Here is a 16,508-nt window from a genome sequence, read left to right on the forward strand (position 1 = left end):
GATCTCGTTTCAGGGTCTGAGTACCCCCTCTTGTGCTCCGGTTTCCGAGTCGGTTCCCCGGGTCGGTACCGGTGGTCCCGATCCACCACGGTTCCACTGAACCATCTTCCTGGCTCCTGCAGACAGAGGCCTCCGTATGCCTCCTAGCCAGAGGTACCAGGGCTCCTACCCTGGCACCTGTCAGTCTGTCACAGGCCTGACCTACAGGCCTGACCTCCTCCACTCAACTCTCAATCTAAACTCTGAACTCATCTGACTACTTTTCCTGCCTCAGGCTCTCTGAACTCCTCAGTGGGCGTGTGCAACCACCTAGCTCCGCCCCCTGGTGTGTCCATCCAGCCCTGAGGGAGGTGATTAGGGTTTAAATGGTTGGCTGGTGTTACTTAGTGAGGGGACTGGTGTTGTGCGGGCTCTATCTGTGACTACCTGACTTGTCCAGGGAATCACACATGCACCTAATGGAAATCGCTTAAAAGAACTTACATAATAATGCAATTCAATAAAAAAATAATACAACATTTCCAAACAATACCACAAAAGATTGACAAATGAAAAAAGTTTTCCATTTTTTTTCCTTGGATCCCCTTTCTTAAGAGTGACCATTCTCCATAACAGTAACTTTAAGCACTAGTCATATGCCCAGTTTTAATTCGAACTGTATCCAGACAGGTCTCTGGACATTAGGAATTTTACGCTGGAGTCACACAAGCGTGTATCTTCTCATGTAAAACCAGACCATGCTAATCACACTCAGTTCAAACTCTATTCAGAGTGTGAGCCGAGTGTCATTTACTGTGATCCATTTCTCTCGCATTAGACAATCAAATCATAGGTGAGGATAAGACAGAGAACTTAATTTTATCATTTTCTCCATTGTCTGTCTGTGAAAATGACATCTGACTGCAGCCGATGTTTTGCATGATAGACTATATACGATGCCACTAACAGCATGCTGCAATTTTTTTGTCATGCTGAATCAGCGTGAGAAAAAAAATTGCTAGGCAGCACTGTCCTAGAGTATAACATTGGTCCAAGAGCTATACAATAACAGCAGATAAACCTCAGATAGCCCTCATCCCTGTTATACGCTTGTATGAGTGAGCCCTTCGAGGGATTCTCCCACTGTGATTGAATGCGCTTGTTTGAGTGAGCCCTTCGAGGGATTCTCCCACTGTGATTGAATGGCTTGTATGAGTGAGCCCTTCAAGGGATTCTCCCACTGTGATTGAATGGCTTGTATGAGTGAGCCCTTCAAGGGATTCTCCCACTGTGATTGAATGGCTTGTATGAGTGAGCCCTTCAAGGGATTCTCCCACTGTGATTGAATGGCTTGTATGAGTGAGCCCTTCAAGGGATTCTCCCACTGTGATTGAATGTTGGGCAGAACTAATACAGGGAGGCTGAATGAGAATCCTCTCGGTAAAAAGCAAATATAACTGATACTGTTCACCACTATTAGTTCCCACGATGAGTATTGGGTGAGCTTTTCTGCACCAATTAGCTAAATTTGGTTACTTGCTTTTCTTCACTGCTTTTTCAGTGCATGGTTTTTCTTGCGTTGTTTTTGCATTTTATGTGCAGATCACTGTATATGCATATTTAGTAGGATTATGCTGTGGAGACGCACTGAAAACACATTCGTTTTTAAGTATGGATTTTCTTCCTCTCATTCAAGTCTATCGGGATAATTTACCACAAGAGAAATTGAGATGTGGATTTAAGACATTTTGCACTAAGCTAAAAAAATAAAAGCACATTGAGCATGAGATTTTAATAAGTCGTACTCATCATGGAAATTTACCCTAAAGACGCTACTTTCATCAAACTGGTCTGTTAAGGTCGTGTTCACACGTAGGATATACTCTGTGTTTTTTTCCTGCATTTTATCCTCATTCTTTAGAGGTATCTGCAACACAATAGGTAGTAACAATCTTCTCTGATTTTTTTATGTGGAGATTTTTTGTACAAAAAAAGCAATGAAAAAAAAACCCACTATATTTTTGTTGGGTGGGAACATGGCCTAAAGGTCAAACTGTAAATAGTTACTGGCCATATGGCTTCAGAAGAACTTGGGTAATATGGTTGTACCTTTGGCTCGTTTTCGAAGAACTATGCACAAAATATTGTGAGCGTTCAACAGTTTATTGCACATCGTCCAATAACATTCGACAGGACATATATGGACCATTTGAGGTATATCTCAATACAAATGTTTGCATTCTTTTATGATTGCTCTACTAGTGAAACATGACCTGAAATAAATCTGGGGCATATGTATATGATATTCTGAGGTGAAGACACTAGTATTAGTGGTGTAGCCCATATTATACAAGTCTATTTTGACACATTTACTTCAGCTTTATTTGATGAGTCTAATAAAGCCACCAATACACAAAAACGAGGGAAGGTAAGGGAATTGGTAGGACGTTGTATAGCGGCCACATCGGTATTTTGAATCTCCCAAACGGGTGCTATGCGAACTGTCTCCTACCTGCTCCTCTTTTCATTAGATGCCCTGACATGACGTTTTGTGTGCGTCACATCACAATACTGACACCATACAGGTCAGCTAAGCAATAGAGGAGCAGGTAGGAGGCCATTTGCCAGAAACCCTACCACAGAATTCTGACCTGGCTGATGAACCTCGTCCTGCATATGGATTTTCTCACTTCTACCTGCTTTTCAACATTTATTTTTAACCAATGTGTCTTTCATCTAATGGGTATGGCCGGTTATAGATTGGGGCAGATCAGTTTGATGGTAGCCATTCGTATCACTATATCCAAGGTCTTCATGAAATGTAAACCTTTTCTACATTAATGTGATGCTGAAAATGGAGTAAGAAATGATATAAGTACAATAAATTCTGCCTGGCTCTTCTGTCCAAAATATTTAGCCATTTAATAAATTCCATACATTTTTAAAAGCCTAAAGAAAATATATGATCAGAGAACATCCTATGGCTTAAATCAGGTTTTTATAGTAAATGTTTCATCTTTAACATTTTTTGATTTTTTTTCAGTTTTCAATATCACTATCAGGTCCAGCAGTTATGTCAGTAGCCCTGCAAACCTCCTATTTCCTCCTATCCCCTCTCCTGATTGGTAGGGCCAGTCTTGACTGGGTGTGTCCCACCACAATCATAAAGTTGCTCCAGATCTATTAACTAAAAGGTGTGCCAGAGATGCCAGTGTAGGAAGTGGTCAATTATTTTTTACAATGCCACGTGTGTTTCTCCGGCGCGTGTCACGTGCACCCGCATACACACTACTTCCATGTGGTACGTGTGCGGGCCCGTGCTGCCGGAGAAACACGGACATGCATCCGTGTGGAGCACATGGCACACGTCTACTCCACACGGAGGCACGGGCCTCTGGCATAACACATATACCCATTGATTTTAATGGGTATACATGTGCCCGTGTCTCTGGTACATACGGGCACGGACCTAGCACGTACCGGAGACACGGACGTGTGAAGGGGGCCTCATAGTGTTTATATAAATGTAACTACCTTTAAGTGCATTGCATCATAGGTCTCTGCTCTAAACGCTATCCTAGCTGGTGTTTTAGTATATAGAGTGTAACATGTGTTATATAAGGCCTTGTATAAGAGGAATATTGTAATGTGTAGTATGTAAAGTATAAGACTAATAAAAATAATGTTTTAGGTAGAATTTCGTGCAACGTAGGGACAAGTTCAGAAGGGGAAGTCAGTGGTAGAAAGCATGTTTTATTAGGCTATGATCACACAGTGCATCTTTTCTAACTACAAAGATGCTGCGTTTTTGGCCCCAAAAAACACACCCGCGGCAAAAACGAATCACAAACGCATGCGTTTTTACCGCATTTTGCCCAATGCATCTTTTTAAGTCAAATCTATTGACTGGAAGGGCTCAAAAATGCTGGAAAAACGCAAAAAGAATTGACATGCTGCATCTTCAAAAACGCAGCCAAGATGCAGCCAACAAAAGTTGCCCAGCGTGGACAGCAAAATAGAAATCTCATTGACTTTGCTGGGGAAGGAAATGCATGCATTTTCGTGCATCTTTGTGACCTCAAGATGCACCAAAAATGCAATAAAAGATGCACTGTGTGAACATAGCCATATAGTGAATGTTCAGTGCAGATTCAGATGACTAGCAATTGCTACAGTCGTAGCCTTGGACAGAGCACAGTGGGTGGAGTAAAGAGTGAGTTGCTGAGGCAGACAGGCTGATGTGTCAGTTCAGTTTAGTTTACTGACGATGCAGTAGGGTTCTGCACAGGAGGTCCAGGGATCATGAGCTCTGGATCAGGCTTTGCCCATGTCTCAGGAGGTATCCTCCATTGTGTCCTACAAGCATGGCTGCAAGAGAAGTGGATCATAGAAGTCAGACTCAGCTGCTGGAGGAATGTTATCCAGGCAAGGGCTGGACAGAAGGTTATTCCTTTGAGCATTGGCAGCTGAACGGTAACACAGGAGAAAGTGGCATGTCTGTCCTTGGAAGGTTATTATGCAGATTGAAACGTATTATGAAGATGTCTCACAGAAAGTTTGTATGCTGAATAAAGAAGTTAGGCGATGTGCGCACTTTGCGTTTTTACCTGCGTTTCCGCAGCGTTTTGAACTGCAGCGTTTTAATGCCAAAATGCTTGCGTTTTGATTTTTAAGCAAAATCTATGGGAAATGGGGATTTCTTGTGCGCACTTTGCTGATAAAAACGCAGCGTTTAATTTGCATATTTTTGGGCAAAAAAAATCAGCGTTTAAAGAAGCAGCATGTCAATTGTTTTTACCATTTGGGCAGCGTTTTGCTAACATTGAAGTCAATGAGAAGTTGCAAATCGCAAGCAACATCAAAATTCTTGCGTTTTACATGCTTTTTTGATGCTGAAAACATGCTTTTAGGACCAATTAATTGCATGCGTTATTGGCAAAATATTAATGGCATGAAATGTCCCTTTACACACACAGTACGACAATTATTTTGAAGAAAATCCATAAATAAATGTCATTTTATGCATAATTATTATCACTAACTTAGCATTTTATTAAAAAAAAGCCAATTTTTGATTTATATTAATTTTGATATTTGTTATTATTTTTTTCCATTTTTTTTCATAGTGTTTGAATGTTAAACTTTGTTTTGTTGTGTCTTTGTATTCAAAACGCATCTGACTTTAAGCAATGGAAAAGCATGTAAATCGCGCTAAAAACGTGACAAAAACGCGGTAAATACGCACGTGCATTTATCGCATTTTTGTGGTCAAAACCAACTTTGGCAAAAACCATTTCTGCCAGAGGATGCGTTTAGAACTGCAACTACCTCGACACAAAGTGCGCACATAGCCTTAAAGTTTTAGCTAAAGGAAAATCGTTTCTGTGATGTGTTGCATAAGTACTATGTCTATGACAGTCACCGGCGATGAGGTGGCGGACGAGCCACTGAAGTTGATAGTACTATAAAGAACTTGTTGAAGTATTATGCCCGCAGTGACGATGTACTGTGCGTAATGTTGAGTAAAAGACAGTTAAAAACGAAATCAGTATCCGTGTCTGCGACTCTCCAGCGGAATAATTTTTTTTTATAAATCGCAATATTAAAAAAAAGGAAAAACCAACAACCATTATAAATGTAAAAAAAAAACAGTTTACATAAAATCCTGATTTAAGCAGGTTATTTTCTGATGATTCTCTTTAAAGCTTAATATTCTGCGGAGGCTTCTAAAATGCTATCCTTGCAATGCTCCATTTACATAACATGTGGTATCACTTCCAACGATTGGATAAAGTATCATAAAGAATCATGACGGACTTTCGCACACGGACAAAAAAATCTCAGTTGATTCTCACACTGAAGTAAGCTTTAAGCAAGGTGACAACTTTAATACAGTTAAAAAAAAAGAAAAAAATACAGTTGAGCACATTTTTATTCACATTTCCCATAAATCTATCATAAAAGCGCATTGTGACCATCACAAAAACATTCCATTGTCCACAATGAATTTCTTTTTTACATTGACAAAACACAAAGCAAAAAGTGTACAACAAATTGGGGACTATAGATATGCCGTGATCACAGGGTTTGATTTTTAACCCACAGTATTTTCCAAGAATTAGAAGCTTTTTTCGATATCTACTATAATTGTAGATTTATTTTTGCAACAAAAAATTTAGTAAAACATGATACAATATTTTTTCTGGAAGAAAAAAAAATTGAATTTTATTTCTGATAGAAAAAAATCATCAATTTTTATTTGCTTTAAAATATTGAGTTAAAAAAGGCCAGTTTGAGGGATGTCTTAGACATCAACTGCGATACCCAGATCTCCTGAGGTTCAAGTATAATTAACGTCGGCCTTTGTGAAGCTCAAGAGGCTCAGGTATGGCAGCAGTGAAAGTGACACTAAAATGTGGCCTTATTATGGCCACCTAAAAATGACTTAGGGTGTAGAATATCATAATATGAATATATTTTTTAGGACTCAAATACGCAACAGTCCTGATTTTTGAAGGATTGTCCTGCAAAATAATCTTTAAAGACGGTGGAGTTTATTCAAAGATACCAAAAACTGACCCTTTTATTGAGGTTTGTGGGCTTTACTGTGTAGATTGGGGCAGAAATTTAAATCATCATTAGGGATTTTAATGTTGGGAGGCATGCCGATTGTCTATCATAATATGAATATACTTGTTAGGACTCAAATACTCAACAGATCTGTTTTTTGAAGGATTGTCCTGCAAAATAATCTTCAAAGAAGGTGGAGTTTACTGAAAGATACCAAAAAGTGGCTTTTTATTGAGGTTTGTGGGCTTTACTTTGTAGATTTGGGCAGAAATTTAAATCGTGATTAGGGATTTTAATGTTGGGAGGCATGCCAGTTGTCTATCATAACATGAATATATTTTTTAGGACTCAAATACCCTACAGTCCTGTTTTTTGAAGGATTTTCCTGCAAAATAATCTTCAAAGAAGGTGGAGTTTATTCAAAGATATCAAAAAGTGGCTTTTTATTGAGGTTTGTGGGCTTTGCCGTGTAGATTGGGGCACGACTTTAAATCGTGATTAGGGATTTTAATGTTGGGAGGCATGCCGGTTGTCTATCATAACATGAATATACTTTTTAGGACTCAAATACCCTACAGTTCTGGGTTTTTTTTAAGGATTGTCCTGCAAAATAATCTTCAAAGAAGGTGGAGTTTATTCAAAGATATCAAAAAGTGGCTTTTTATAGAGGTTTTTTGGGCTTTGCCGTGTAGATTGGGGCAGAACTTTATATTGTGAATAGAGATTTTAATGTTGGGAGGTATGCCGGTTGTCTCTTTAGCATTAGCAAAGTAGCAAAAACTATCTAACTTGCATAAACATATAATGAATACAAAATACAATACCACCCAGTGCACACATTTTTTTTCAAGATATCCTTTATCAAAACTGGCCTTGTTGGACATAGCTTCTCCTCGGAGTTCAGATTTAATTTCTTCTATTGCTCTGGTAAAATGAATGCTGTAATGTAATTGATTGCTTTGGGCAACAAGGCCAGTTTTTTGTTTTTCCTTTAGGCAGTTTTGATAAATAAGACCAAAATAATACATCTTTATCTGGGAGTAACAGGGTTTCTTTTCAAGTAAATATAATTCATCCCCATATTACAAAAAATATATATGTTTGCGGCTGTCATCCTGCAAACTCGGTGTAAAAAAATCCTGGGATCATTTTACAAAAATATATTAAAACATGCATTATTAAGAAAAAAAAAAATTTTATTTAGCAAAAAGAAAGCATACTAAGAAAAAACAATTACCATAAGTGAAAATACAGTAGTGTGTGTACATAAAATAACCCCACCCAGCCACATCATGAGTATATAACCAATCAGTGGCTGATATATAGCATTACACACACTGCATCGATTTATATACTGAAAAACTAGTGACTACAATTTATAGAAAAATACAAAATAAATAGATTAATATTAATTGGATCATAATTTGGTACTAGTGGGAGGTGAGACACAAAAATCAGATTTTGTTTACAAATTTTAAAGTAAATAAAAAGAGTATAAATCAGCGTTATATATATTGGTAACAGATGTCTGAATAAATAAACCCGCCACTGAATACATTTGATATTTAGTAGCCCTTTAAAGTAGAGGTATCCCAACATATTTGCCAATTTAGTGTGTTGAATATATTTGCAATATAATTTTCATTCAAATTATGCATCTCATGAATCCTTATGACAACACTTACCGCTCCAGTGTTCTGGTAGACCTTTATTACCATGGGGTCAAAAAATCGTACATTTTTATAAAAAAAAATTCTGATATTTGTTACAAAGTAAATAATAAAGATAGAGAGAGAGAGAGCGATAGATACCATATTTTTTCGGTTTATAAGACGCCTTGAATATAAGACACACCCCAAATTTAGAGAAAGAAAATAGGGAAAAGTAATTTTTAATATTAAAATGAGAGTCTGTTTTATAATCCTAGTGTGTCGTAATCCTAATGCTTACCAGGGGGAAGCAGAGGGGGTGGAGCGGCTCAGGAAGGTCACAGAAGGCAGGGTCAGCGGTGCTGTGGGCTCAGAGGAGGGGCTGTTGCATCTCAGGAGGGTCAGTGGATGGAGGGTCTGCGATACGGCGGCCTTGGGGATATTGCGGCAGGCACCATTGATCTGCCAGCGTGCTGTGGTGGTGTCACTGCAGTGGAGCAACTAAGGAGGGTCACAGGACGGGTGTCGCTGCGGCAGCATGCGCCTGTTCTGACTGCAGGCTCCATTGAATCACCCGCGGTTTGACATGATGGACTTCAAGAAAATGGCCAAGGAGGCAGCGCGTGCGCAGAAAGACCTCCGCGCCATTTTCTTGAAGTCGATCGCGTCAATCTGCGCACGCGCCGCCTTCACAACCATTTTCAATAGGTTCAATAGAGCCCGCAGTCAGATCAGGCACCTGCAGCTGCCACGACGCTGCAGTGACACCCTCAGTATCACCAACACTGCTTCATATGACCCCGCTCTACCACCTCCGCCCAGGTATGCCATATCCGCATTATAAGACACACCCCTATTTTACCCCTAGTTTTAAGGGGAAAAAGTATGTCTTACAATCCAGTAAATACTATAGATTGATAGATAGATAGATAGATAGATAGATAAAAAAGCACCATACAAACTGGTTGAGGGGTACAAACTACAGGCTGCGACTCCATATCCTCTGCTAAATAAATACATATCAGTTTTCACATTTATAAAGATAGAACGTATCAACATCCGGTAAAAAATTGCTAAGAAATAAACACATTTTATATTTTACATAATTTACCAGTTCTGTACATACCCTAGGATATTCCATACCATGTGTATAATATATTATGGTCACAGCATTCGGGCAATAACTTCTGTGTATCAGGCCTGCACATATTCCCTAACATATTCCCTATCTTCATTGTCTCCTGATTACATATCTTAGCATACAATATCATCACATCCATGAGCAACTAACTAACTGTGACTATACGGTGGTTGTAACCATGGATACCTAAGGTCCTGCAATGCCCTGAACATTAGGTAAATGACAGTGAATCAGGAGAACTATACTACATTTCTAATTGGAGGTACAGTGCTGGCCAAAAGTATTGGCACCCCTGCAATTCTGTCAGATAATACTCAGTTTCTTCCTGAAAATGATTGCAATCACAAATTCTTAGGAATTATTATCTTCATTTAATTTGTCTTCAATGAGAAAAAAAAAAATTCTAATAAAGCCAAATTGGATATAATTCCACACCAAACATAAAAAAGGGGGTGGACAAAAGTCTTGGCACTGTTTGAAAAATCATGTGATGCTTCTCTAATTTGTGTAATTAACAGCACCTGTAACTTACCTGTGGCACCTAACAGGTGTTGGCAATAACTAAATCACACTTGCAGCCCAGTTGACATGGATTAAAGTTGACTCAACCTCTGTCCTGTGTCCTTGTGTGTACCACATTGGGCATGGAGAAAAGAAAGAAGACCAAAGAACTGTCTGAGGAGTTGAGAATCCAAATTGTGAGGAAGCATGAGCAATCTCAAGGCTACAAGTCCATCTCCAAAGACCTGAAAGTTCCTGTGTCTACGGTGCAAAATGTCATCAAGAAGTTTAAAGCCCATGGCACTGTGGCTAACCTCCCTAGATGTGGAAGGAAAAGAAAAATTGACGAGAGATTTCAACACAAGATTGTGCGGATGGTGGATAAAGAGCCTCGACTAACATCCAAACAAGTTCAAGCTGCCCTGCAGTCCGAGGGTACAACAGTGTCAACCCGTACTATCCGTCGGCGTCTGAATAAAAAGGGACTGTATGGTAGGATACCCATGAAGACCCCACTTCTTACCCCGAGACATAAAAAAGCCAAGCTGGAGTTTGCCAAAACTTACCTGAGAAAGCCTAAAACGTTTTGGAAGAATGTTCTCTGGTCAGATGAGACAAAAGAAGAGCTTTTTGGAAAAACCCATCAATATAGAGTTTACAGAAAAAAAAGAGGCATTCAAAGAAAAGAACACGGTCCCTATAGTCAAACATGGCGGAGGTTCCCTGATATTTTGGGGTTGGTTTGCTGCCTCTGGCACTGGACTGCTTGACCGTGTGCATGGAATTATGAAGTCTGAAGACTACCAACAAATTTTGCAGCATAATGTAGGGCCCAGTGTGAGAAAGCTGGGTCTTGCTCAGAGGCCATGGGTCTTCCAGCAGGACAATGACCCAAAACACACTTCAAAAAGCACTAGAAAATGGTTTGATAGAAAGCACTGGAGACTAGTAAAGTAGTCAGCAATGAGTCCAGACCTGAATCCCATAGAACACCTGTGGAGAGATCTCAAAATGGCAGTTTGGAGAAGGCAAATCAAATCTCAGGGACCTGGAGCAGTTTTCCAAAGAAGAATGGTCTAAAATTCCAGCAGAGCATTGTAAGAAACTCATTAATGGTTACCGGAAGCGGTTGTTTGCAGTTATTTTGGTTAAAGGTTGTGCAACCAAGTATTAGGCTAAGGGTGCCAATACTTTTGTCTGGCGAATTTTTGGAGTTTTGTGTGAAATGATCAATGATTTGATTTTTGTTTCATTCTCTTTTGTGTTTTTTCATTGCAAGCAAAATAAATGAAGATAATAATACCAAAGAATTTGTGATTGCAATCATTTTCAAGAAGAAACTGAGTATTATCTGACAGAATTGTAAGGGTGCCAATACTTTTGGCCAGCACTGTATGTGCTAGTATTATTTTTATTACACCTACTACATATTAGGATAGGCTATTGGAGATGGGAATACCCCTTTAAGTTTGATAGTTTTGGTTCCGATGTACAATGGGGTACGCCTTGTCGTGACGGATGGGCACACACAAATAAGCCAACTTATGCGCTAAGGACCTTTCCTTTATAGGCATGGTCAATTTGACAGTAATGTGGCTCAAAGTTCAGATATTCAATGCTCACATATACCCTAGCGAACTCAGTCTGCTGCATAGGCTTGCGGGTAGATTTGTGTATATTGATACGGATGGTGACTGTGTTAGTTTAGTGTTTTAGTATTTTCCTTTATTACACCAGGAATACTGAGTGTTAAAGGTAAAGCAAGGAGCAAGATTCAAACTACCACAGAGGATGAAAATATGGCCTCTATGGGTCCCTTAAAAAGAGAAGGCCCAGGTTTTGATTGTGCTTTGATTTTTGCTAGTGGATGTCAACAGAATATGTCAAGATTAGAGCCCTCTACAGAAAAACTGCAAAGGTAAAAAACAAAGGGTGGGGAATTGCCCAAGGATCAGGGAGGATCCCTTTTTCAATATAAATATAGTTATTTAATAAATTGGTGCTGGTCATGCTGGATCATAACACATATGGCAGGACCGGTGTGAGAACTTCTCTGGAATTGGCAGGGTGGCGTTTCCATGGTAGCAGAGTTTTCTTTCTGTTCTCCACCAGCTCTGTATTGGGAGATCTTCAAAGCCTAAAAGTGGTCGTACACATTAGAAAACTATCTATTGAGATTGGACAGTTATCTCTCTAGACTCCCCATTTCACAAGAACGCTTGTCTTGACCCAGCGTTGTCTTGGCCTCTAGCAGTAGATTTTCTCCACCACGGCCAAAAGGATTAGCCACTGAAATTCAACTATCTGGATCCTTCTCTTCCCTGACTTCTTCTGTCGGGGATGAATCAGAAGGTCTCTAAATATGTTGAATGGATGGCTTATCTCACTAAAATTGGCGGGTTTGGCTGACCTTTGTCTAATATGTATGGGACCCTTTATAATAAGACGCAACTCCCACTCCTTGCTCCGAATGAACAAGACAACATGGTGGTCATTTCAAGGGTGTACAAAACACATTGATTCTGCTATTGGAAACAGTTCTGACTGTTACACTCTTGAACATGTGTCAATCAAAAAGCAAATATGATCACAGACTGTTACTTTAATAAAGATTTGTGAGTTCTCCATTAAAAAAAAAAAATTACCTCGAGCTCTTACATTGGCACTGTATATATTACCAACTGTACGTCCCTTTGAAGACAAATAACCACAGTTGGACAGATGGATGGATGGATAGATAGATAGATGATAGCTGGATGGATAGATAGACAGATGGATGGATAGATAGATAGATAGATAGATACATGGATAGCTGGATGGATAGATAGATAAATAGAGGGATAGATAGATGATAGCTGGATGGATGGATGGATGGATAGATAGATGGGTACCTAGATAGAAACATGGATAGATAGATGATAGCTGGATGGCTGGATAGATAAATAATACTTAGAAAGATAGATAAAAATAATATAGAGATAAATAAATAGATAAAATATAGACAGAGTCTTGAAGTAAAGCAAGAAGGAATTGACAGAAAAATGATCTAATTTTCTATTTTTCTATCTACCATCTATCTTAGTATGAAATATATCTAATACATCTAAAATATCTAAAAACAAAATCTAAGCCGCAATCCCCAACTGCCAAATACTGAATAGCAAACAGCTCACTAACCTATAATCTCTCAGAAAACACATGCAACATCCATGATAGCTGTCTGATCAGCGGACCCCGGCCCCGGATGAATTAAAAGAACATTCCAAGGAGTATGGGGTTTAATGCGCTGAAAGTGCAATGTTTTTATTATTCATTTTTATCCCACGCGTGTTTACAACATACACCAATGTGCACCTCAGTATGTATTGTATTGTTTTGAAAAAACATCTTTAGGACAAACCAGTCACACATGCAAAGTCTATCTAGAAAATTCTATCCTTTAAGACATGGGGTTGGATCACGGTGTTACAATGTTATATAGCATGAAAACGTGTAAACATGTCTGCTTCCTCCGATAGGCGATTGCCAACCTGCACCCCGCACACAGAAAATAAATACCCAGTAACCTGTCCAAACACAAAAGCTACACTTGTGCATTGGGTTAGGGCTCTCCATGGCTTCAGGTGGTCAATATGTCCATGGAAGAACTCTGCAAACCCAAGTTTCTCAGCTCTTATTCACAGATACTTTTTTTTTTCTTTGTTTTTTTTTTTGTTTTTTTTTTTCTCTTTAACTTTTTGTCGTGATATACCTCAACTCTATTCTTTCTTTGCAAACAAGACGGCGGAACACCTCAGTGCAAAGCGACAGAGGAAAGAAGGAAAATCCATTGCTCGAATAGAACTCTGAAGGATCGTTCTATTATCCCTCATCTTCTTAATCGCCTGTCAAGGCACCAATCGGCTTTTGTTCCTGATAACTTCTCTCGTCCTGCATCAGAAAGATTGATTGGAAAATCCAAGGATCTGTCATTCCTGCAAGAGAAAGAACACAACTACAAGTGAAATAAATCTATTGGTAATTCTACCATAACGGTGGAGGATGAGATTAGGAATAGTACACAGCACCACTCTTATCCATAGGATGTGTCTGTTATTGCAGATTAGCCTCACTGAAATTAGATAGGGATGAACTACAATACCTGACACATCCCATACACTAAAGTGCTACTGTAGCCCAAGATGTATGTGTCTCCATGGTAACAGACTACATATAAACCTTCTGTTGTTGGATCCTGTAGTAATGCATTACTTCCTTTCATCTGCCACCCTTATTGAATGCATTGCACTTTATAACAAAGGAAAAACATAGAACTGCACAGGAGCTGTAGACAAAAAAACTGACATTTTTTTAACAAAAAAATTATTATGACTGTGGAGTGCAGATATATAGCAATTACAGTAGTATAATAGAATATATACTTTTGCTTTGGATGTGAAAGTAGAAGAAACATAAGTCCTGGCATCCATATACTGTATCATGTGGGGTCCATCGGATTTTCATTAAGTTTTCAACGTTTTTGTCAACAAGAATAGCAGATAAAATGCCGATATCAGCAAAATTATTTGCTACTTCAAATTTCCAGCGAGTTCCCAATTTCGGCATGAAAAATGAACTATTGTTTGCTCATTTTCTCTGTGATGGCCACTACAGCAGAAATATAGTTTACATGCATCCATTCAAATGAATAGCTGTCACTGTACTATATGAATCATTCTGTCTGCTAAGGCCTCTGTTTGCTAGAAACTTTCCGCTTTATCTGTGAAAGGTAGAGTCCTCAACTTGGATTGACCCTTTAAAGGGAACTTGTCACCAGTTCTTGTCCCTATGTACAAATGCCATTACCTTTAACTGATTCTTTGCTGCATTCCGCAAATGTGTCTATCATCTCCTGACTCCCCCTCTATACCCCCCAAAATACGATTTGATATGCTCCCATATATCCTGTATATAAATTAGGGTGGTTCGGTCTGATGGGCGTGCTTGCTGCGGCGTCAGTCCCTCCTCTCTGTTGCTAATCATGTCCTTCTGCTTTGATTGACGTGGATGTCGCGTCATCCATATAGTGAACCGAGATCTTGCACCTGCGCAGCAGCCTTGCAGGCACACTCTGCTCTGCCCTACTGCGAGCAGAGCATAGATCACTGCACAAGCGCCGAGTGATGTCCTTCTGATTTCGACGCTTGCGCAGTGATGTTCTATACTCTTCTCGCAGTAGTGCAGAGCAGAGTGCGCCTGTGCGGGCCTGCGAGGCAACTGCGCAGGCGCAAGATCTCAGTTCAAAATGTAGATGATGCAGGACTCGTCATCCACATCAATCAAAGCAGGAGCAAGCAATTAGAAAGAGAGAGGAGGGATAGAGACACAGCAGCAAGGATGCCCATTGGACCACACTAATTTACATACAGAGTAGGAGCATATCAAATGTATTTTGCGGAGTATACAAGGGAAGTCAGGCGCTGATAGACACGTTTGTGGACTGCAGCAAAGAAGCAGTTAAAGGTGGTGGCATTTGTTCATAGGGTCAAAAACTGGTGACAGGTTCCCTTTAAACAGTGAAAGACAGAGAAGAGAAATTTTATCATACAGTCTATGATAACATTCTGATTTAGGATCTCAAGGTAAGAAATGCTAAAGTAATTTCAATTTCTTAAAGGAGTTGTCCGATGCCTAAAATATCGTGAGTAAATATCGATTTGTAAGCCCTAACCATTTTTATCATTTGCTTTATTTGAAAATTCCTCACTGTATTCTTTATATAGTTAATCGCTATACCTGCACTCTTACTTTACTTCCCATGATATTCCATTAGAATTCGAGAATTCTCTGGGAAATCTGAGATTAAACGTCATCGGGAGGATGACCCTGAAGCCACTTCCCCACAGTTTTGATAACTCCTCCTGGGACAGGATGTTATCTATGGGTGGCTCTGCGATCACTTACCACAGCTTCTTTCGTTAACGGCCCAAATCAATATCAGTGAAAGAAGCCGGAAGACAGGACTATGAAATCTCTTCCTCGCAGCTTCAATCTTCACCTCTGAAACAGATCGCGATCAGGGGGTGGCACTGTGGTCACGTCCCAATAATGTGACTGCTCAGCCATACTCCTGATGACGTCCCATTTGAGAAACCCTAATGGGACTCAAACGGAAAGTCACAGGAAGTAAAGTAAACAGATATAGGGAGAATGGTAAGGAATTTTATCATAAAGCAAATTATAAAAGTGGTTAGTGTCTAAAAATAGATATTTATATAGATCATTTTATCAATCAGACAAACCAAAAAGAATGATCCCTATTTTGGGAAGTTAGTATTTTAATGGGTAAGATTACTTATAAATTACGTAAAAATGTAAGGTGTCCTAATTCTAGAATGTAATACTTACTCTTCATGTCAGTAGATGTACGAATAGGATAGACAGGCCGATATTCAGTAATATTACCATGCAGATCATGATTGTATCAGGTCTCTGAAATACAGAAGATGACACATAGTAACCGGGATTGAGTATTATGAAAAGTACTTGGCAGAGAAATAGACAGGTATATTTATAACCACATATTTACCTGATACTAGTACAAAAAATGTCCACTATAGATCACCATTTTTTATCTACCTAGACCCACTATTAATATATTAATTAGAGCTTTTTCTGTTACTCTGCTC

The 16,508-nt window shown here is 39.2% G+C and overlaps 1 protein-coding gene across 1 annotated transcript in view; it reads right to left on the reverse strand.

The window, feature by feature from the left end:
- Positions 1–9,685: 9,685 nt before the first annotated feature.
- The window catches only part of JPH2 (junctophilin 2), a 108,594-nt gene continuing 101,771 nt past the window's right edge, over positions 9,686–16,508 (reverse strand). The window contains exons 5-6 of the mRNA XM_075350345.1: positions 16,228–16,311; positions 9,686–13,814 (exon numbers count right to left, since the gene is read on the reverse strand). Coding sequence (XP_075206460.1) covers positions 16,231–16,311 — 81 coding nt within the window. The 3' untranslated portion in view covers positions 9,686–13,814; positions 16,228–16,230. The remainder of the gene's footprint in view (positions 13,815–16,227; positions 16,312–16,508) is intronic.

Source organism: Anomaloglossus baeobatrachus, chromosome 5, assembly GCF_048569485.1.
Source record: "Anomaloglossus baeobatrachus isolate aAnoBae1 chromosome 5, aAnoBae1.hap1, whole genome shotgun sequence".
In the NCBI taxonomy this organism is placed as follows: Eukaryota; Metazoa; Chordata; class Amphibia; order Anura; family Aromobatidae; genus Anomaloglossus; species Anomaloglossus baeobatrachus.